Raw genomic sequence first — 22,667 nt, 5'->3', positions numbered from 1 at the left:
GCCTCACAGATGCAGCCATTCTCTCGAGACATGTGTACTTTGGTATCAAACAATGCAACTCATGTTTGATTTTGGATAACCTTGCACTGCTGAATAAAATAACCCTTGAGAAAGAAGCAATAAAAGCGCTGTAAGAAAAATGACTCATGTTTCGAAGCTGTCTAAAGTGATCACTTATCCAAACAAATGGTAATTCTTTCAAGACATAGTGGGCATGCACCATACTTATAAAAGTCTGGGAGGAAAGCCTTACAATCTTTTTTTAAAATTTGTGTTAAAATGTATCAAAAGAATGTTTCTGGTAGGCTGTCCCAGACAGGGTAAGCTTAAAAATAAAAACAAAAACCACATGGATGTGAAAGCCAAGGTGGATTGGTGCAAGGGGAGGTCCTCGCTGAACATCCGGGAGGGCTCGTTGGCTTGTTTATGCGCTTGTTTATGTGCCTCTAATTGTTTTCCATTTTCTGCCCCCATTTGTTAGAGTGCAAAGATGTGAACAAAGTGGCTTATTGCCCACTGGTGCTGAAGTTCGAGTTCTGCAATCGCGCGTACTTCAGACAGATGTGTTGTAAGACCTGCCAAGGACAGTGACCCACAGAAAGCCAGAGACAGAGCCGTGTCATTTCGTCGTGGAAATGTGTCCATCAAAGGGAGCCACCCAGAGGAAGAGGATTCATGTCCTTGCAAATACATTACCCTGTGGAAAACGTAACCACTGGTCAGCCCTAGCTGACAGGATTTCAATATTATTTTAACTTCTGTGAAGTAGGATTTATTGATCCAAAGTGCTGGACACAGTTTCAGGAGGGAATGCCAGATTGGAGAGGTCCAAACAACACAGGGAGACTTGCTTACTGTGGAACGTTTGTGTTCTTTCGAATAAATCCAAGAGCCTGTTTACCTCCTTGGACCATTAAGATAATTTTTATTATAGACTTAGCAATGACACTGAATCCATTTGTATTTAAAACTTTAAAAATGTAGCTGTTATGATTTGGTCAATTATGGAAGTAAAGAAGATTCAGAAATCTTAAATCATAGCTTAAAATATTTACTATACTTTATCTCACTACCACAGCACCACGATTTAAATTCTAAAAATGGGCTTTGAACTGTAATTTAAGGAGCAATTATAAATCAGAAGTAATGAAAGCTTGTATGTTTTTTCTTCCTTCTACTTAATTTCCTTAAGAATAACCCCCCTGTTCTGAACACTGCTGTGAGCCATATATAAACTATATTAAACTGAACAACAGTGAAGGACTTAGTTGAAAGCAGCGCATCCGTTACTGCAGCTGCGCAGGTCTATAAATCCAGTGCTAAAAGACTGTGGCCAACCTGCCATTGTGCAAGTGAAGCCGAGAATTCCATTAGAACTTTAGGAGAAAAAACATTTCAATGTCATGCCGAAGCCGGGGGGGGGGGGGGGGGGGGGGGCGGCGGCGGACGGGACGGGGGGATGGTACGGCAGAGACTGAAGCACCAGGCCCTTCGCTGCCTGCCGTCTCGCAGGGTGTCTCGGCTCTCAACCTGGGTCACTCCGACTCAACTTGTGTTTACATCCCCTCCAGCCACAGAGCAGCCTCTGCCCCGCAGGGTCGCTGCACGCATGTTAGGCTTACTGAGACGATGCCGTGCAAAAGAGAGACGGGCTCAGTGACCACCAGGGTCCTGCTCAGACCTTTTTGCTGACAATTGCGATGGGTTCCATATGTCCCTTCTGCGGCAGAAGGGCATTTATTTATATGGGAGCAAGTGTGTGTGTGTGTGCGGGCGCTTTGGAGTGTATGGGTAGGTGAGTGTGCATGCGCATGGTGTGCTGTTTCTGTGAGGTTTGAAGTAGGCAAGGGATAACAACCAAAGAAGGAAACGCATGAAGACTAGAGATCATAAAGCACAATTTTAAGAATCATTCAACCAAGTATTTTATATTTTTATGGATACTCTGAACAGCAACTAAATGTGAAACCCAGTTTCTTGAGCAAGTCAAATTCTAGAATCAAATCGACCTGATTTAAATCGACTTGCTCATCTATTCTCTACCCACAAGTTTCATATCACACTCATCAAAATATCTGACAGTGGAAATTTCTTTAAAAAAGAAAGAAGAAAAAGAGGGTACTTGTTTCTTACTAACATTTTGTACTTGAACACTCGTAGCTAGCGGCGGTTCTTGATGCATGTGCCTGTGGCCTGCACATGTGTCCACTGTGCTATACCAGCACCTCCGACTCCAACCTCATGGCTACTTTGTAAAGATGCTACATGCAGTTAGAGAGTATATTTGACTTCAGTCCATCACTGCGCTCAGAGACTCCACGTCAGGCCTATGGCTTATACCATGACCTAATGTGGATGACTAGGTGCTATCAGGAAGGAAGGGAGACTCACAGACTTCAAACACCATCCTAGACTTCAGCTTTGCTGTGGAGAGTCAGCATGGGGTGTTGCTCTGCATGCTCGGGCGTGGTCATTTGTGGCTCATCACCAGCTGTCTCCACCCCACAGCTCACCTCCCTGAACCCCCCAGGGAGAGCTATTAACAATACTGAGAGCTGTTGCCAGGGCCCCTGTCTGTGCTGCCCTTACAAGAGCAGCCTCAGCGCCATTTCAGCCATTCAGTTGAAGGGAGGGCTGCCCATGGGCAGCGTGGCCCCAGCACCGAATTTCCCTGGTGCTCTGCAAAGAGCAGCTCACTTGGTGCTAACGTGCCCTGGTGAAATCAACAAAAGAGGAGTAGTTTCTGTGGCATTTTAGACACAGATTCTATTTGGATCTGCTTTTCTCCAATGTAAAGATCAGCTCCTGCTTGTCTTTTTCAAAAAGATTTATGTGACTGATGAAAAACTATTTTTTTAACCTGGAAACGACCACTGTGAGCACCATCCTTCTGGGCACCCTGCAGGCCCCCAACTGGTGCTGGGAGGGGAGGGCAGCCAGGGTTCCCCCTGGGCTGCACATGGGCACCGAGGAGCTCCCAGGGCCAGCATCAGGTCCCCTGTTCAGGAGGAACCAAGCACAGAATGTAACAGGACTAAACATCTTCAGATAGGCCCTGAATTTAAATCTGAGTAGGGGAAAATATCTCATTCCATGGCACGTTGCAATACCGCTGCTACTCTCTAGTCAGTCAGTGGCTATGTAATGTTCTTTTCCTAAACAGTAACAATAGGGTCATCTGTGGAGGCTGAGCCACAGGGGCAGACCCTCCAAAAATAGTGCGCCATATAGACTACTTAGGGACCCCCAAGGAAGCTGGGACCCTGCGGCTAAGAGCAGAACCTCCCACTGGCATAAAGGCCTGCCCTACGCTGAAAGGGAAATGTAGCCAACTGATTCAACCCCTTGCGACACATAGGACTCTCCAGTCAGTTCATTTCAGTAGGAATTTTTTGAGTGAATGTCACATAGGTATCCTTAATAATACAGAATGAAATTACCTTTGTACTATTGTGATTAGTTGTTGCTTATATTTTGTACTCAGTATTAATGTGGTACACTGTTACTTTTATTTTTTGCTTTTGTAAATTATATTCTAATTTATTGCCATGTTTCCTAACACTCGTCCTTCATTCATTCTCCTGCTTGTACTGAAAATGAAAAGTCATTGTAACACTTGATGGAGTGAAATTCCACACCAGGCACAGATTTTTTAACATAGATAATTTAGTAAAAATAAAAATTCAGCTTGTAAGAATGATTCAGGCGGGAGTTGTCTATTTCTTGAATAGCTGGTATTAAACTTGAGGTAGGAGGAATCTGTCCCTTGGAATACCACAGCTACATTTCTCCAATTTTCCAGGTGGTATTCAGGATTGAGTTCATTCGAATCTTTATTATTATTACTCTTATTGCCCTCTCCAGGGATTGCACCTATTTTTATGTCAGCGATATCTAAACGCAAGGGCTTTGCGTACTTCTGGTGGGGTCGTATCCTCAGATCCCACCAGTCAGCTATTCTAAGACTAGAAAGGAAGTCCACATTGGCCACGGCCACTTACCTTCCATAACCTAGCCCCTTCCACAACTATTTGCCCCTGCTTTTATCTTTCATGTAAATTCTTTAGCATAGGAAAGAATGCTGAACAAAAGAATTCATACTCGAAGTATTTTTCAGAGTCAACAGGGAGCATAGAAACATTGTCTTTGCTGAGTTGGGGACACTATCGTATGCAAAACTCAGCAGCCAATAGGCTGCGTAGTTATTTGAGTATTTTCACAATGACAGCTTCATCAATTACATAAGAAGCTATGGAAAGCCCAAGCATGGTTGTGCTTAACCCACTTAGCCTCGTGCCTCGCACACACATGTTCAAGCTTACACATTAGAAGTCAGGTGAGATGATTAGATAGTCTCAGGGAGTATTTTCACAACATCATCCCAGAAGCCCAAAGTGGCCTAAGTGTTATGAAGGAGTAGTTAACGAGAAGACCGTGGGACCCACCGCTTGAACTCCCCACCGCATTCTCGAAGAGCAGATCTGCCAGAAGTTGGAGAGGAGGAATGCCAAGAAACAAGGCCTGCCTTAGCTTAGATCCCTCAAATTCAAGTCTATCTTTTCACCTATGGCTGTTTTCCAGCTTTCAGTTAAATGGTTTCTTTCCCCTTTGAAATATCTAAAGCAGGGGTCCCTGATCCATGGCCTGTTAGGAATCAGGCTGCAAGCAAAGCGCACCTGAGTTCCACTTGCTATCACCCCACCAACCCCTGCCTTCCACAAAACTGGTCCATGTTGCCCAAAAGGTTGGGGACTGCTGATCTAAAGCACACTGTCCTACTTAGGACACTGACCCCAAGACAATCTGCCCTCCCTGCAGTTTCCACCACCCTCTGGGGGGCACTTGGATCATTCCTAAGAATGTATGCCCCAAAAGGCCAGGTGACATCTTTTTCAAGTAAATTAGAAAGAAAGTTGACCTTGGCGAGAAAAATGTGTGGATTGATTTGACTAGGATAAGATTCATTACTTTTTAAAAAGTGGGGAAGAAATGTCATAGAAAAAAGAGGAGATCGGCCACTGAATAGAGAAGTGAAGGAGAATCTGCATTTGGAATACTGTCTTATTCGTATCATCAGAAAATGTGGAATAAACTCACAAAGGTTTTGTAAGAGAACAGCTGTTCACAATGGTTTTATGCCTCAGACTTCAAAACCTCAAGCCAGGACTTAAAAGGAAAATGGTCTTTTCTCCCATCTCTTTCTCACAGGGTTATTTCTAGCATTTCTTGTTCCTCATTCTATCCTCAGACAGGATCTGAGGCCAGAAATGGAATGGTGGTTTGAGGGTTGGCTTCTCTCTGGAGGGGAGAGGGAACTGCCATTAAGCCTGGATTGTCTTTTTGTGGATGGCTCTCCTCAGCCCACTGAAAGCTTTGAGCTGCATGGGTGATGACAACTAATTTTCAGGGCAACATCCTGTGTTCACTGGAATGACACTGGGTGGTCACACAAGGGCCCAATAGCACCCGGCGTCCTCCACTCCAGGGACTGGGGAGCCTGAATAATCCTGTGTCCTCTGGTAATGGGACATCAGCCTGACCAGTCCAGCTTCCCGCCCCCCCCCAAGACCTGAAGGCTTGTGCAGTTCAATCAAGAGGTCTCTTCTTGGATCTTCGCTTGGCTATCTTACCTTATAGAGGAGTTTCACGTGAGAAGGGGCAAGTTCTCACACCAGCTCCAGACCCCCCAGAAGTCACAATGTCTCCCTCCAGTCAATGGCTCAACACTGGGTGGCTTCTACTAGATCCAGAACAGGAAACGTCTCAGAGGAGCCTGGTCTGCGTCCCCAGGGAAGTCGACTATGAGCAGTAATTGTGAGGAGGCCCCTAAGGTCCCGAGCAAATGGAGCAGTAGGGCTTTCCAGCCCAGGCTGGGTGTGGCCTCTGTGTCTAGAGAGTGGCATCAGCCATGGGCATTCATACCCACAAGCACTATTTGCTGAGTGCCGGCTGTGCTGGCCCTGGGCTAGACACTTGCATGCGCTCTTGTATTGAAAAGGTAAACCATGAGGACAATACTATCAGATGCCAAAACTGAGGCTCAGGGAGGCTCAGCTGTCAAGGGCCACCAAACCAGTGAGGGGAGCCTCGCCTCTTCAGCACATGAAAGAGAGCTGCCCGGTACGCCTTTGGGACAGGGAAGTTCAGAAGGGTGCTAGACAGAAACTGACTCATCAGCCCAGAGGAGACGGGTCCTTCTTCCTGGGAAGCAGTGGGCCCAAGAAATTGAGAGGGACCTCAGGGGTCAGGAAAAGGGAGAACTTCGGTCTCCTGTCTCCGTAGGTAGTGGTGGTGTTCACTATGAAAATTCCTACGTCTGGTGACGAAATTGCAAGTGGGGGCCCAACATGGTTTCCAAGCATGTAGTTGGAGTCTGTGGGAAGATCAGAGACCTTCGAGGATGGACAGCGTCTGCACCGGTGGTCAGCAGCCAAACACAACACGGAGGCTCCCTCTCCCCTGCAACGTCCTGTTTTGAATCACAGAGCCTATTCCTGCCTGACAGCCCCCCACACCATTTCCAGACACGCCAGATGGCCTCGCCGACCTGTTTCAACACACTGGAGCTGAATGATTCCCGGGTTGGCTTTGGGGTAAATTTTTAGAAAGAAAGATGGGTTTTTCTCTGTCTTAGTCAGAGCAGGACCACTGGGGCTTAAAAACTTGGGCCATCAGGCTGCTGGCAGCAAGCACATTCTTTGACCTTCTGTGGTGGGTCCGCAGAGTGGAACCAGGTGTTCTTTCAGCCCATGCCAGAATGTACTGGCCGCCCAACTGGCCACCTGCCTCCACCCCACCGATGGGGCCTTGGCTGGCCTTCTACCAAACAGCTGTGCTGGGAGCCACAGGTGGCCGCCCACGCTTGTGCCCAGGCCAGCAGCTGCATTGGCTTGGCTCATCCTGGCAAGAGGGACCTCATGTCCCTGTGCCCCTTTGCCCCAACCCCTCCCCGAGCCAGGTCACTCAAGGGGCTGAAGAGAAGGAAAACCAAAGCTTAAATACACTAAAAATGTGCTTTCGTGGTTCAAAGGCAATCAGAAAGCATCCTGTTCTCTTCTCCTTCAATGTGATCAGTTTGGTATTTTATGTCAATCATTCAAATTAATCTGATGTAAATTAATAATTAGTTCTTGTTTGATGGGTATATTACTGTTAGAATAAAAGTCTCCTAATGTGATGCCTCTATACAAATATGAAAGCTAGGGAGGATGACATCCAACATCAAAAATATGTCAGTATCTGGGAAACCCTTCTAGGTGTCTAGACAATTAGGAGCATTATTTGACATTCTGTAACAACACCCACAGAAGTGGCTAACATATAATATGAGTTTGAATTTAAGTGAGTAGCAAAACAATGTTATCACACCTAAACTACTTACAATAAAAAATCATTTGATTCCGTCTTAAACTCTCGAACAGAAAAAATCTTGAGAAATTAAATATTTTATTTCGAGATCAAAAAGAGAAAGCATATGTTGAAATTACGAAGCAAGGCTTGGCTTTGAAGTTTCTGAATGTAGGCTGAGCCAGGAAAATGCCCTTGTCCTGCACCGAGGGTCCCAGTCCCTTCCAACGAGGGAAGCTCCCGCCAGAGGGAGTGCGGGGGACCCACTCTTTTATTTCAGTCCACGTTTCATTTTAGATGTAGAAAGTACATGAACCAACTGTCCATATGTCTGGCTTTCTAAATCAATGTGCTAGAACTTAACTCTCCAAATGAGCGTTGTCCCCTCTCAGTAAGTGCTGGAGTTCACTCTGTGCTCATTCTAAGAGTAGAATCGTCATTCAAAACATCTTTAAATTGCTTGTTTAGACTATCTCCCAGTGTAGGGTGGATTTGACTTTTGCAAAAGTCTAAAACTAAATCTGGTGAGTAAATTGCATGTAATCATTTTGGCTACAAATGTCTTCTGTGTCTTATGAATTGACCCTAAGTGATACGCAAAAGGAACTCCAGATACGCTTTGAAGGATTTCACTCATATGGGCACAAAAGGGCTGGTGTTTTGTCTAAAAATTACTGGCATTACTTTATAATCCAACTTAAAATTGATATAATACAACATTTCACCACATGTTTTGCTATTTCCAGTTCTAAAATTAGCTGGAACCTGGACCACCTAAATGGTGTGTTGTCTTTTAGGGAGGAGAGAGCTCTCTGACCTCTCAGGGTTGAGCAAGCCTTCAACCCAGGAAGCCAAACTGCGTCTCCAGGCCCCAAAAGTGGGTAAACAGCTGTTCTGACCTGATTCTTTTCCTGGAGTCTCTGGAGTAAAGACTCTTCTTCCAGAGGGGCCAAGTAACCAGGTCCGTCAGAGCATCAGTGAAGCTGAGACTGAGCAGGCGGGCCGGGCCCCCGGGGCTCCTCACCACTGAGGCCTGGCAACCACATCTATGCATCCAATTTCCATATTGTGTGGGTGTTCCATTTCTTTTCTTCTTTTACTTTTTTATTGAATTTATAAGGGCGGCATTGATTAATAAAGTTATGTAGATTTCCGGTGTACGATCCTGTAATACATCATCCGTATATTTGTATGGTGTGTTCACCACCCCAAGTGAAGTCTCCTTCCAGCACCATTTATCCCCTTGTACCGTCTACCTCCCCAGACCCGCCTTTCCCTCGGTAATCACCATACTGCTGTCCGTGCCCGAGGGGGTTTTTTGGTTTGTCTGCTAAACCCTCCACCTTTTTCACTCCACCTGCAGCCTCCTGTGTATTCCATTTCTGTAGCCCGAATCTTTCCCTTTTTACTTAAATGAAAATTCCAAGATAAGCCTGTCCTTCGACTAACCCTTAACTGGCTGCGTGTCAGCCTACCATCCAGCACAGGCTGCTCCCTTAACCTGCCCTCCTCCTAAGTCTTCAAAGAAGTTGTCAGTGTGTAAACAGATATGGAAACACATGGGAGTCTGCTATTGCAAGGAATTCCAAATGTGCCTGTTTTAAAAAGGATAGTTACTATCTTATTTATCTAACTTCGAAGTGTGAATTTTCACCCGACACATACACGTATCAAGATACAAATCAAAAAGTTATTCCCAACATGCCTTAAACACCATAATTTTTATATCTTTTCCCCCTGAAAGAAACAAATCATGTTTAATTCATACCCTCTTTCTCTAAACAGCTTCCACTCCTTGGGTGGCCAAGAATGATTGTTTTCCAAAATTAGCAATGTCAGCTATGACTGGGGACACCCTTAGGGCCCATTGTCACTCTGAATCAAGAACACTTCATGTTAAATGTGTTTACATTTTCCCCCCAAATAGCCTAACCAGATTAAATTTTTGTCAACTTCATAATAATTCAATTATGATAATTGACCAGGAGAAATGTCTTGATAAGACAGACAGATGGGATCCCTTCACGGAATTCAATGGAAAAAAAGGGTTATAAATTTATTTAATGCAATGTTCTTTGTATGAGTGAGGGATGCTGAGAAATTTGTGAGTACACAAAACATGGTTTATCATTATTAATTATTGTATTATTTTGCATATGAACAACCATAAACCTACTTTTGCCCCACCCTATATTTAATTCAATGTCTTTTGCTTTAGGCAGTCAATTAGCAACTTTCATCTGTTTATATTTGTTTTATTTATTTTGGAAATTCTCAAACATGGGCAAATGTAGAAAGAATACTTTAATGACTCCGACTTATTCATCCAGCTTCTGTAAAAATCGACTCATGGCCAATCTTGTTTCCATATACTTTCATCTACTGTGGACTATTTAAGCAGATACATCATTATGTGGTCTGCAGTTACAGAGGCCTATGCAGAGCAAGGACGATGGCCCAGGTACAGGAGGTCACCAGGGCGGAAATCCCTGGTGCCTAGCAACAGGCAAAACTGGGGAAACAAGGACCTTGCCCCAGGCTAAACTTTCCTCCCCTAAACATGGGGTTTAGACCCCATGACATTTCATATGGATGTTCATATGGCTCACACCCTCCCCTCACCTTTTGTCCCCTCGCATTTCTTGAGTCCTGGAGTATAACCCCTTGCAGGAGGAACGAGGGGCCAAAGAGCGGCCTCATGTGACTCTCATGCAGGCCCATGCACGGCCACTCCCTTAACTATGAAGCCCTGGGACAGCATCTAGGCTTCGTTTGTTTTTCAGCTTCAGACCCCGACGAACAGAAAAACCAGACAAGCAATGTCCTGGCTGTCATCAGGACGAAGGCCGCACCTGGAAAGCTGAGGCGCATTCTGTTGAGATCCTGCCCTGTTTCCTCCCCTAAAATCTCCACCCTTAACAACCCTTAGGAAGCAGGGCCCCGCACGGCTCTCTCTGTGGAGCTCATCTGCATCTTTCCCCACCACCTTCCCCTGGGCCGTTTCCTTGCCTCTCTCTGTCTCCTAAGATCCAAGGGCCCTTTTTTTGGCCTCTGGAACTTGTTTCCCGAGCCCATGTATTCTATGGCTCACTTCTTCTACCTCTGTGACTTTCTAAATAAACCCTCTTATAGTTTGAACCTTGACTTCGTATTCTTTTTTAGCCAGAGCTCAAGTACCAAGGTTGCTGAACCGAGGTCCAGTCTGACTCCACGGGTCTACACCTCGTGCCGTTCTGCTGCCAACAATTTCCTCATTAAGTATCTTTAAAAGATAAATGTATCTTTAAAAGATTAAGTTTTAAAAAAGATGATACTACCATTTACAAAATATTTATATTTTCATTATGAAATTGAATTTGCTGTAATAGCGTTGCCAAACTTCAAGAAAGTAGTAGTAATTTTATATATCTATTGAGTGCATTATTCCAGGCAGTGTAGCAAGCACTTTCTTGTCAGTTATCTTATCATTTATAATTGATTTCATAGAAGAGGAAGCTGAAGCTGAGAGAGTTTGAGACATTGGCCCACTGGCAAGTGCAGCTGGACAGGACTGCTGAAGACCAGGATGTACAAGCAAACATGTCTTCCAACACCAGTGGCTGTCTTGTTTCTCTGTTACAAATCACATCCAGGAAGAAGAACATCCAGCGTCTATCTCTGTTTCTTGGTCCCAAAAGAATGTTATAAAAACAAGTAGCTCATGGAGAAAAGAAATGCTTCTTCTCTGGTCCTTCGAACCATGGCTTCTTGCAGCCTTAGACACCTAAGGCAACACTGCCTGGTACAGCTGCCTTCTTGCTGCAGATGATTTTTATCCATACTTTTCTTGACAATCAGCACTTCAAGAGCTACCCCCAGTTAATGAAACTTCTTTTGAATTCCCTCTTCAGTCTCCAATTCCATTGCAAAATTTCCAGCTGTAACCATTAGTAATGAATAACTAATTGTAACCAGGCTGGACTGTGGAATAAAGTGTGTAATTAAAAGTTATCTTTGTAGGCAAGTGCCATGATGTCTGCAAAGAGCTTTCAAAAGGACTGATGTTTTGAAATGCAGAGAGGGGTTTGTAGAGAGCAAGCCATAAAACAAATGTTGCAAATGTTAGTAATTGGTGAATATAGGAGATGGATACATGAGAAGAAAAGCATTTATCCCCATAAAAAGTGTGTGTGTATCCATGTGCATGTGCGTGTGTGTGAGTGCAAGAGGGTGCAGGGAGAGAGGAAAAGAGACAAAACAAGCAATGTTGTATTGATACATCAGTCAAAGAGTTAGAACGGAGTGAATGACTCTCCCCTTTCTCTTCTTTCTCAGCGGGAAACCAAGTGAAGGGCAGGAGCTGCAGCCATGAGTCTTTCACGCAGAGTGGCCAGAAAGGAGAGCAACTGGGCTGAGAACCAATTCTGAACCCTCGTCCAAGCACAAGTGTTTCTCCAGTGATAGCAGTGGTTCCCAGACTTGCAAATTTCATGGGCCAGTGAAATTTCAAAACTACTTTGGAGACTGATACAGAGAGGATAACTTGTTACTTTGCCAAGTAAGGACATTAAAAAGAAGTTGTCATTTATTATTACCATACAAGGTACCTTTCTTTTAAACAGTATATTTTATTTTATTTTTTTAAAGAAAGTACATTTTAACACCTCCAAAGTGAATGTGTTTCACTTTAGCAGAGGTTGCTATGGTGTCCTTATTTTTCTATTTAATTTTTTTAATCAGAAGGCTTTCAGCTCTAAATATACAAATCTAAACAAGCAACTTAAACACCAAGTGCAGGGAAGCTGTGGAAAGTCCACCGTTCCAGCAGGTTCTGCAGGACCAGGGGCTCCTCCCCAACCTTTCCCTCTGCTCAAGTGACCATGGTTCCCTTCATGTGAGAGTTGGCAGCAGCAGTCCTGGGACACACGCAGAAGAGACTGCAGCGTGTAAAGAGCAGAGGAGTAAGAGTGTTCCCAGAAGCCTCCAGCATATGTGCCTTTAGGACACAGTGGCCAGGACTGAGCCACACTCCATGCCTTGGCACCAGCAAGGCTGAGAGCATCTGCAGGACTTTCCTGATCTGCTGGAAGCTGCCTCTGCTCCGAGGGGCAGGGACAGGCTCAGGGCAGGAACCCAGGAACAGACTCAGGTCTCTGAAAGGCTCCTCTGGGTCTGGCATGAATCCAAAGTCCAACATTTGGTAGCTGATCACTTAGTGATTCCCATGCTGAGGTCTTCATTGTCTACTGAGCCTATATACGCCATCTAAGAGGTACTTCATTTAGTTACATTCAAGTTTAGAGCAGCGATCTGTGTAAATAACTATCAAAGTCTTGCCTAGCCAAGTGATATTATAGCTCTGTTGAAAAAGCTTGAGTGACTCCCCATCATTTTACCCCTAGTTGCATAGGAACAACTACCCAATGAACTGTCTTACTGAATTGCCTTATTGAATTATTCATGAAAGCAAAGGTATTCAGACCCACAGAACTGGCCCTCCTTTGCTATACAAAGGAAACTGTAACAGCTCCTAGTGGGAGTTTAGTGTAATTAAAATGAACTGTTTACCAACATGACAAGCTATGGAAAATGTGATAACCCGCAAATAATTTAAAAACAACATTTTAGCCTGCAGCTGAAGTCTCTTTCATAACATGCACCACCACTGAAATTATACAAAAGATAAATTACAATTTTAATAAAAAACTGAAGAAACAGATTTCCAGGATGACAATCTCTCTTCCCCAAATCTAACAAAGCAAACAAAAGAAATAAAAATCACCATCAGCAAACAAAGAAAAGAGGCAGAATAATTTTAAGCTGTCAATATTGAAAAATAGTAGTGGAAGAAAAATCTTGTGCGGCCCACAATTTGACACAACCTCGAATTTTGCCCCCACCCATCATAAGATGGTACTTAGAAAAGAAGGTGAGTCAACAAAATCCTTGAAAACTCTCACTAAGCTGAGAATTTCAAGGATTTCTCAAATATGAGAAGAAGCTGACTGAGACTGAGTAGGTGGCTGTGGGAAAAACAGGATCGTTCTAGATCAGGAATCCCTGCCTGCCACAACTATAGAGATAAAAATAAAGGGCTAGGCTCTGCCTAGGAACTATCACCATAATATCTACAGCAATCTGTGCTCACATCTGAAATGACATTTAAAAATGTTTTGTTTTGTCCACCTCAACTCGTTAGGCTTAATTATAGTAACTACTTGCATTAATTAACTGTACCTAGCATTTCCTCACAGCTACACACATGCCTTCTTCAAAGCCATATGGTTTATATGTCCTGGGTCCTTTATTCATAGTCTAAAAAATGAACAAGTTTATTTAAAACATTACCTTTTGCCACAACCTCACTCATCATTGGAAGCTGAGCATTTACAGGCTTCACTCCAAAGTCTCAGACAGGGAAGCCTCTAACGCCAGCCGCGGAGCCTACTGGTTACTCTCAATGCTCCTTTCCTAACAGCTGGGTAGTGTGCCCAAATTGTTTACTTCAAACTCCTGTGACAACCCCAACTTTCTATTGTAATTATAATTAATGAAAACAACTGGATGACTTGCGGCCAAGATGGAGGGATAGGTGGACACACTGTGGCTCCTCACACAACCAAAAGAAGGACAACAACAAATTAAAAAACAAAAACAACCAGAAGTGCCAGAAAAATCAAACTGTGTGGAAGTCTGACAACCAAGGAGTTAAAGAAGAAATATTCATCCAGACCAGTAGGAGGAGTGGAGATGAGCCGCCAGGGTGGAGAGGACTCACAGCAAGGTGGCAGCTGGAGGACCAGGCGAGGCAGTGGCCGGAGGAGCAGGCCATCCGTATTTGTGTGTGGATAAACCAGGAGTAACAACTAGGGAGTGAGACAGACCGCGCAACCCATGGTTCCAGCGTGGGGAAATAAAGCCTCAAAACCTCTGACTGAAAAAACCTGTGGGGGTTGAGGTGATGGGAGAAACTACCAGCCTCACAAAAGAGTTCTTGGAGAGACCCACAAGGTCCTAAAACTTACACAAACCCACTCACCCAGAATTGCGCCAGAAGGAGCCATTTGCTTGTGTGTAGTGGCAGAGGGGACTGGAAGCCAGCAGAGAACTAAGTGGGTTGCATTGTGTCCTCTTGGATCCCTCCCCCACATGCAGCACCACAGTGCGGCTACGTGGGTTGCCCCACCCGGGCGAATACCTAAGGCTCCACCCCCTACTACGTGACAGGCGCACTGAGGTGACCAAAAAAAAAAACAAAAGTTCACATGAAAGAACAGATCAAGGCTCCAAAAATAACATTAAATGATGAAGAGATACCCAACCTATCAGATGCACAGTTCAAAACACTGGTAATGAGGATGCTTACAAAACTGATTTAGTATGGTTGAAAAATAGAGGAAAAAGTGAAGACTATGAAAAGTGAAATAAAGGAAATCAACAGCGAAGGGAAGGAAACTGGGACTCAAATCAATGGTTTGGACCAGAAGAAAAAAATAAACATTAAACCAGAACAGAATGAAGAAACAAGAATTCAAAAAATGAGGAGAGGCTTAGGAACCTCCAGAAAAACTTTATATGTTCCAACATCTGAATCATAAAGGATACCAGACGGAGAAGAGGAAAAGCAAGAAATTAAAGACTTATTTGAAAAAAATAATGAAGGAGAACTTCCCCAATCGGGCAAAGGAAATAGACTTCTAGGAAGTCCAGGAAGCTCAGAGTCCCAAAGAAGGTGGACCCAAGGAAGTTCACACCAAGGCACATAATTACCTTACCCAAGATCAAAGATAAGGAGAGAATCTTAAAAGCAGCAAGAGAAAAGGAGACAGTTACATACGAAGGAGTCTCCATAAGACTGCCAGCAGATTTCTCCAATGAAAGCTTGCAGGCAGAAGGGCCTAGAAAGAAGTATTCAAAGTTATGAAAGGGAAGGACCTACATCCAAGATTATGCTATCCAGCAAAGTGATCATTTAGAATGAAAGGGCAGATAAAGTGCTTCCAAGATAAGGTCAAATTAAAGGAATTCATCATCACTAAGCCCTTATTATAAGAAATGTTAAAGGGACTTATCTAAGACAAAGGGGATGATCAAAACTATGAACAGTAAAATGACAATAAACTCACAACTATCAACAGCTGAACCTAAAAAGCCCAAAACCCAAAACAAGCTAAGCAAACAACTGGAACAGGAACAGAAATGGAGATCACATGGAGGGTTATCAGTGGTGATAAGGAGGGGAGGAAATGGGAGAAAAAGTCAGGGAATAAGTAGCATAAATGGTAGGTAGAAAATAGGCAGGGGGAAGTTAGGAATAATATAGGAATAAAATGGAGAAGCAAAAAAACTTCTATGTATGACCCATGGACATGAACTAATGGTGGGGAGGAATACGGGTGAGAAGGGGTGTGCAGGCCAGAGGGAAATAAAGGGGGGGGGTGAAATTGGACAACTGTAATAGCATAATTAATAAAATATATTTTAAAAATAAAGAAAGAAGAAAAAAAGAAAATAGCTGTTTCCTAATAAATTTCATTCAATGTCTTCTAATAGGGAGCATCTTCACCAATTTTTAATTTCCAACAGTGTTACTCCAACAGTTATTTCATATAAGATAATGTAATGTAATGTAATGTAATGTAATATAATATAATATAATATAATATAATATAATATAATATAATATAGATACATCATTAATTAAAATTACCTGTCTTTGTCATAACTATTTTAGGTTTTTTTCTGGCATTTGAACTCAAACTTGGAACATGAAATGTAAAATTTGATCATCTTCAAACATATTCAAATTCTAAAAAGTTCTTAGATATTTTCTATTAGACATGGTCCTACCATTCATTAATTTACCAGCAAACCAAAAATCAACATCATTACTACTAGCCCTAATTTGACTAGAAACTGTGCCACCAAAAGCCATTTCTTGCTTCCAAATAAAAATTTTTTACACTGATTTCTAATTAAAAAGCCTAGTTAAATGATATTTTTTCTTTTTCCTCATTGAATTGATTATAAGTCAAATTCTATTTAATTTCCACTAGTAATATTCAGAACACCTGAACATCAATGAACAAGAATTGACCAGTAACTACCAATCAAGTCTCATAATGATATAATGTGGCAATCCCTACAGCCTCTTTGTGAAACAAACAAACAAACAAATCCCCCATGTCTCCAGTATTATAAATCACCTGAATCCCCAACCATTAAACTTAAATACAATTTCTACCTCATCATCCTTCAAGACATACAAAATTACCATAACCTCTATTAAAGCCCCCCAGAAAACATTTCTAAGACAGTTATATTAGAAAGTCAAACTGCAGGATATTGTTCTGTAGCCATAGCCATTTTGTAACCAAAACTCACCAACATTCTCCCCCCCAAAAATTTTAAAACTGTTAAATTTCAAAATGATTCATCAAAATCCAACACAATACCACAACCAACTTCACCGCTTACAATGAACTCTAACTCCATCATAAATGGGAGAGAGTTTTGAAAATAAAACCAACTCTAAAACCAATCACAAAAATAGCACCTAAATACAATACACATTATCATTTTTCTCCCATGGGGCTTAACCATGACCAATGACATTAAAACTGATCAGTGGATTTCAACTAAGATTGTTAATTAAAACCATCTGAAAATCTCATCCATTAATCAAAATAATCAACAACTCATTTATTGATTTACCAGTCCCATCAATTATTTCATCATAATGAATTTTGGCTCCCTCTTAGGAATTTTCTTAATTTTACGAATTCTTATAAGACTATTTTTAGAGAACTTCCGCCAAGATGGAGGCATAGGTGGAAACGCTGTGCTTTCTCACACAACCAAGTTTAGAGACAACAAAATATTAGCAACAGAAAACATAGCTAGAACACAGAAAATTGAACTTTTCGGAAGTCTGATAACAACAAATTCTCCAGCCTGACCGGTAAGAGGAGCGAAGCCAGCAGCTGGCCGAGCGGGGTTGACTCGGTCAGACGGACTCAGGCGGGCAGATCCCAGGCGTGGGGTTGCAAAGGACCCAGTGAGCAACCCAGTGAGCGACCCAGTAAATGACCTGCGGACCCAGCGAGGGTGCAGGTTGGCGGGTTGACTGTGGTGGCGCATTCCTGTGCAGATAGACCGGCGAGGGAGTGGGAAGCGAGATAGGATGGAGCAGGCCTCAGCGGCAGGAGGCAGCAGAGAGGGCCGCCATTTACCCGCTCTGACCCCACCCCCACATACAGCTGCACAAACCAGTGACCCACCCTGGTGGCCCCACCCCCCACCTAAGGCTCTGCTCCTCATACTTAACAGGTGAGAACAGACCAAAAATGGCTCAAGATCTCCAAGCCCCAGAGCCCATAACTCTAAGCGACCAAGAAATAACAAAACTTTCAGATGCACAGTTCAGAACACTGGTGATCAGGATGCTCACAGAACTGGTTGATTTTAGTCACAAATTAGAAGAACATATGAAGGCTAAACTAATTGAAATGAATGATAATGCACAGGAAACCAGTAATGATGAAAAGGAAACTGGGACTCAAATCAAGGGAGTGGACCAGAAGGAAGGAAAAAATGACCAAACAGAAAAATATGAAGAAACAAGAATTCAAAAAAATGAGGAGAGGCTTAGGAACCTCCAGGACATCTTTAAACGCTCCAACATCTGAATTATATGGGGTACCAGAAGGGGAAGAGGAACAGCAATAAGTGGAAAAGTTATCCGAACAAATGATAAAAGAGAACTTCCCCAATCTGGCAAAGGAAATAGACTTCCAGGAAATCCAGGAAGCTCAGAGAGTCCCAAAGAACTTGGACCCAAGAAGGAACACACCAAGGCACATCATCATTACATTAGCCAAGATTCAAATGAAAGAGAGAATCCTAGAAGCAGCAAGAGATAAGGGGACAGTCACCTACAGAGGAGTTCCCATCAGACTGTCAGCAGATTTCTCCAAAGAGACCTTACAGGCAAGAAGGGGCTGGAAAGAAGTATTCCAAGTCATGAAATCCAAAGACCTACAACCAAGATTGCTCTATCCAGCAAAGCTTTCATTTAGAATGGAAGGGCAGATAAAGTGCTTCTCAGATAAGATCAAATTTAAGGAGTTCATCATCACCAAGCCCTTATTATATGAAATGTTAAAGGGACTTATCTAAGAAAAAGAAGATAAAAAAGATGAACAGTGAAAGGACAGCAAACTCACAGTTATCAACAACCACACCTAAAACAAAAGCAAACTAAAAGGACAGCTAGATCAGGAGGGGAGCCATAGAAATGAAGATCACATGGAGGGTTAGCAACAGGGGAGTGGGAGGAGGAGAAGGGGGGAGAAGGTACAGAAAATAAGTAGCATAGACAGTAGATAGAAAATAGATGGGGGGAGGGCAAGAATAGCAGGGGAAATATAGAATCTAAAGAACTTGAGACACATGGTCATAAACTGAAGGGGGGAATGGTGGGGGTGGGGGGGTGTAGGGTGGAGGGGAATGAAAGAGGAGTAATAGAATAACTGTAATGGCATAATCAATAAAATAAAAATTTAAAAACACTATTTTTAGCCACAAACTGTATATCATATACAATAATTGCCTTTTTCTTCATAACCACATTGCCAAAGAAGTAAACTATGGTGGAATTACATCATATTTACATGCCAATGGAGCATCTATATTTGTCATCTGTTTATTCCTTCATGTAGGATGAGGCCTATACTGTGGATCCAGTGCCTTCCTAGAAACATGGAACATTGCAATTATCCTATTTTTCATAATGTTAACCACAGCATTCATACACTACTTCTACCATGAGGTCAAATATCCTTCTGGGGCACAACAGTCTTTGCACACCTCCTTTCAGCCACTCCTTGTATCAGTACCAGTCAAGCTGAATAGGTTAGAGGGGGAATCTCAACTGATAAAGCTACAGTCACCCGATTCTTCACCTTCTATGCCATCCTCCCATTCATTACTTCAGCCCGTGTATTTGTTCATCTATTATTTCTTCATGAACCAGAACCTAACAATCCATCAGAAATTTCATCTGACATAGATAAAATTTCACTCCACTCGTATTACAAGATTCAAGATATTCTAATAAACTTTTATTTTTAATTCAGGTATTGTTCATTTCTTCTGGGAGAAACAACATTTATACTCCAGCCAATCCCCTCGACATTTCTCTGAACACTAAGCCAGAATGACATTTTCTATTCCCTTAAGCAATTCTGCCACCCATTCCCAGTAACTTAGGCAGCATATTAGCCCTACTTTTTTCCACTTTAACCGACCTATCATCCCAATACTTCATACAGCAAAACAACAAAGCATAATATTTCAATCCCTTAGCCAATGATTATTTCAATTGCTAATAATAGCAGATCTACTAACATTAATATGAATTGGAGGACAACCAGTCCAACACTCATTTATTGTCATCAGTCAGCTAGCATCAATCCTATATTTCCTTCTCATTCTTGTACTTATACCACTTACAAGTAATATGGAGAACAAGCTTCTAAAATGAAGAGTCTTTGTAGTGTATTTGTTACCCTGGCCTTAAAACCAGAAAAAAAATACTTCTTCTCAAGAATGTCGTGTCTGTTGACAGATAAGCATATAAGGAAAATGTGGTATATACATAAAATGAAATATTATTCAGCCATAAAAAGGAAGGAAATTATGATGTATACCACAAAATGGGTAAAACTTGGGGACATTATGCTAAGTGAAATAAAGCCAGTCACAAAAAGACAAATATCGATGATTCTACTGCTCTGAGGTACCTAGAGTAGTCAAGTTCAGAGAAACAGGATATAGAAAGACAGCTGCTGGAGGAGGAGGAAAGAAAGGGTGTAACGTGAGCGCTCAATGACCTCAGAGTTTCAAGTGGACAAGATGAATACGTTCTAGAGGTAGATGATGATGATGTTGTAAGGTGATGTGAATGTACTTTATACTGCTGAACTATGTGCTTAAAAATGGTTAAGTGGTACATTTTATGTTATGTGTATTAGATACACCATAATTAATGAAAGAAAGCCCACAAGGACTTGCCATCTCCTAACCACTGTGCATGTTTGAGGAAAAATTCCAAGCCCACAGAGAAGGGATATAGCACCTATAAGAGTGGGTCATGATATAGAATTGTGAAGCAATGTTTTGTCACCCCCAACTGCTCCTCCCCTTCCCCATGCTTGCCCTTTGCCACACGACTTGAAGTGGCCCCTGCTATGGAAAAGAGTCTGCATATTCACCCCACTGACTTTGGGCTTGGCCATATGACTTATTTGGTTAGCCAATGGAACATGAGCAAATGTGATGTACTCCGTATCCTAGTCATTGGTGATTGGCTCTTTCTTTTCTCCCCTTCTGTCATGAGATTGGCTTGTCCAAAACTGGCATTGCTTGGATTTCATTTCAGTGCATTAGAAGCACACGTCCATACTAAAAACAAGAAGAAAATGTTGACATGTGAGCACATATTCCATGTAGCAGTGAAGAATTGATCTTCATTCCCTACCTTCTGTTCTCTCCATAACCCTCTCCCTCACTTCCCCAGCAGGAGGAACACTTCTTGAAAATGTTGCTCTAGATAAAATGTTTTGTTTTTTCTTTTGTGTCACATGCCTGGCTTACTGATCTGGTGACTATTCTGAGATTCTGTTGTGAACTCTGTCTTCCTCCAAATTTATCTAGAGAAATGAGAGATCCCATCCTTTTGAGCTCATGGGAAAATCTTGGAGCTCTTGCTGGAGCAGTGGAAGAGAAAGGCCATTGCTTCAGACAGACAGGGGTGTCCAAACCTGGAGTGGAGAGAATGTTTTTCACCAGAGCCCCATGCCTCAACTTTCCTCTAACTGATATAAATATACTCTCCCTTGCAATTGCTTTTCTTCCCTGTTCCAATATTTAGAATTATTGTACTCCTAGTTGAGATGTGCGAGTTGCTAAATCTGGGGCAGGTCTTTTCTTTCCCATTGTAACTCTACAGGAATTCTTGCTTGTTCCCTCAGAGTCTGCCCAAAATAGGTACAGTTGTGAGAGCTGCCACTGCCCACAGAGTGCAGGCTGCTGTCCAGGGGTCTGCGGAACAGGCAGACGGAATGAGAGAGGGTTTTTGCTAAGAAGGCCTGTGGCAGAAGCCTGGATGCACACACTTGCCAGACAGAAAATTGCTGAAGATGATGTCCTCAACTTATTCTTGATGGCTAATTTCTAGTTGCTGCCCTAAACACAGAGTTAGAAACAGCCTGTGCTTGAAGGGTTTGCAGTCCAAGCTGCTAGTGGTATGCCCTGCGCACGGGGATGCTCAATAAATATTATTTGATGAGCTGGCAGTCTGTCAGGAGGGCAGGATGAACAAGGTCTCCCAGCAGTTTAAGCATTCAGTCCAAGAGGACAGACATGGGATTCTGCCAGAAGTCAAAGCCTGGCCTCGCTGGGAAATTGTAACAAAATGATAAATAATCAACTCTTTATGAGGAGGGAGCTTTGTACACCACACGACTAAGGGAGTTTTGAACACACCTTCAGACCCTGCCCAGTGGTCTCAAGAAGCTTTGAAAATCAGGTTCATGCCCATTCTTGAGGAGGAGAAGTTGAGTTGTGAACACATGAGTCAGCTTTTCCAACGTCATATGGTACAAGGAGCCCTAGAGTTAGGTTTCCTGCCTCCCAGCCAAAGGAGGCATTTTTTAGACCTCTTGCCTCCTTCACATGGCTCTTCTGTTACAATGTCACTCGCCAAACATCCAAAAAATTCTACAGCCCAGCACGGCTTTGGCTTTGAGTTCAGGTTGGCAAAGAATTGGTGACATGAAATGGAGACCTGCCCACAAAGGGGCAGGAGAACAGTGGAGCAAGAGAGAGTGTGGCCTACGTTGGTGTCCTCTGCAGGAGGGAATCAGACAGACAGCAGACACATCTGCTGTCCCTGATGTGTGGTCCCCTGGACCAAAAACTGGAGACACTTGCCCCCCCCCCCCCCCCCAGTGCTCAGATGGCCATCTGAGACACTGCATAACAAAACTGGCAAATAACAGACTCCACACTGGGCTGGCTTGTCTCTGACCTACCTCTGAATATGCGCACATGGCTCACAGTCCCCAGGGAGTGCCCACAGGAGCCACTGCCTCCGGTCAGCTGGCCAGGGACAGTGTGAACTGCCTATAACCAAGTTAAAACAACAAGAAAACTAAACAGCTTCCCACAGGCATAGTTTCCAAGTTGATTATCAGCAAAGGGAAGAATCAACACACTGAATTATCCTGAAAGAATGAAATGGAAACCAAATAGTTTAACCAAAGAGGTAAGATGTTTAG

General features: G+C 43.0%; 1 protein-coding gene across 1 annotated transcript in view; it reads left to right on the top strand.

Annotated features, from left to right (window-relative positions):
* ADAMTS6 (ADAM metallopeptidase with thrombospondin type 1 motif 6) overlaps positions 1 to 899 on the top strand; it is a 245,277-nt gene extending 244,378 nt beyond the window's left edge. The window contains exon 25 of the mRNA XM_037150818.2: positions 482 to 899. Coding sequence (XP_037006713.2) covers positions 482 to 591 — 110 coding nt within the window. The 3' untranslated portion in view covers positions 592 to 899. The remainder of the gene's footprint in view (positions 1 to 481) is intronic.
* Positions 900 to 22,667: the final 21,768 nt, after the last annotated feature.

The sequence above is a fragment of the Artibeus jamaicensis genome, unplaced genomic scaffold, assembly GCF_021234435.1.
Source record: "Artibeus jamaicensis isolate MK-2021 breed Jamaican fruit bat unplaced genomic scaffold, CSHL_Jam_final scaffold_369, whole genome shotgun sequence".
NCBI lineage: Eukaryota > Metazoa > Chordata > Mammalia > Chiroptera > Phyllostomidae > Artibeus > Artibeus jamaicensis.
Note: the sequence above shows the minus strand (reverse complement) of the source record. Positions and strands in the feature narration are given on the sequence as shown.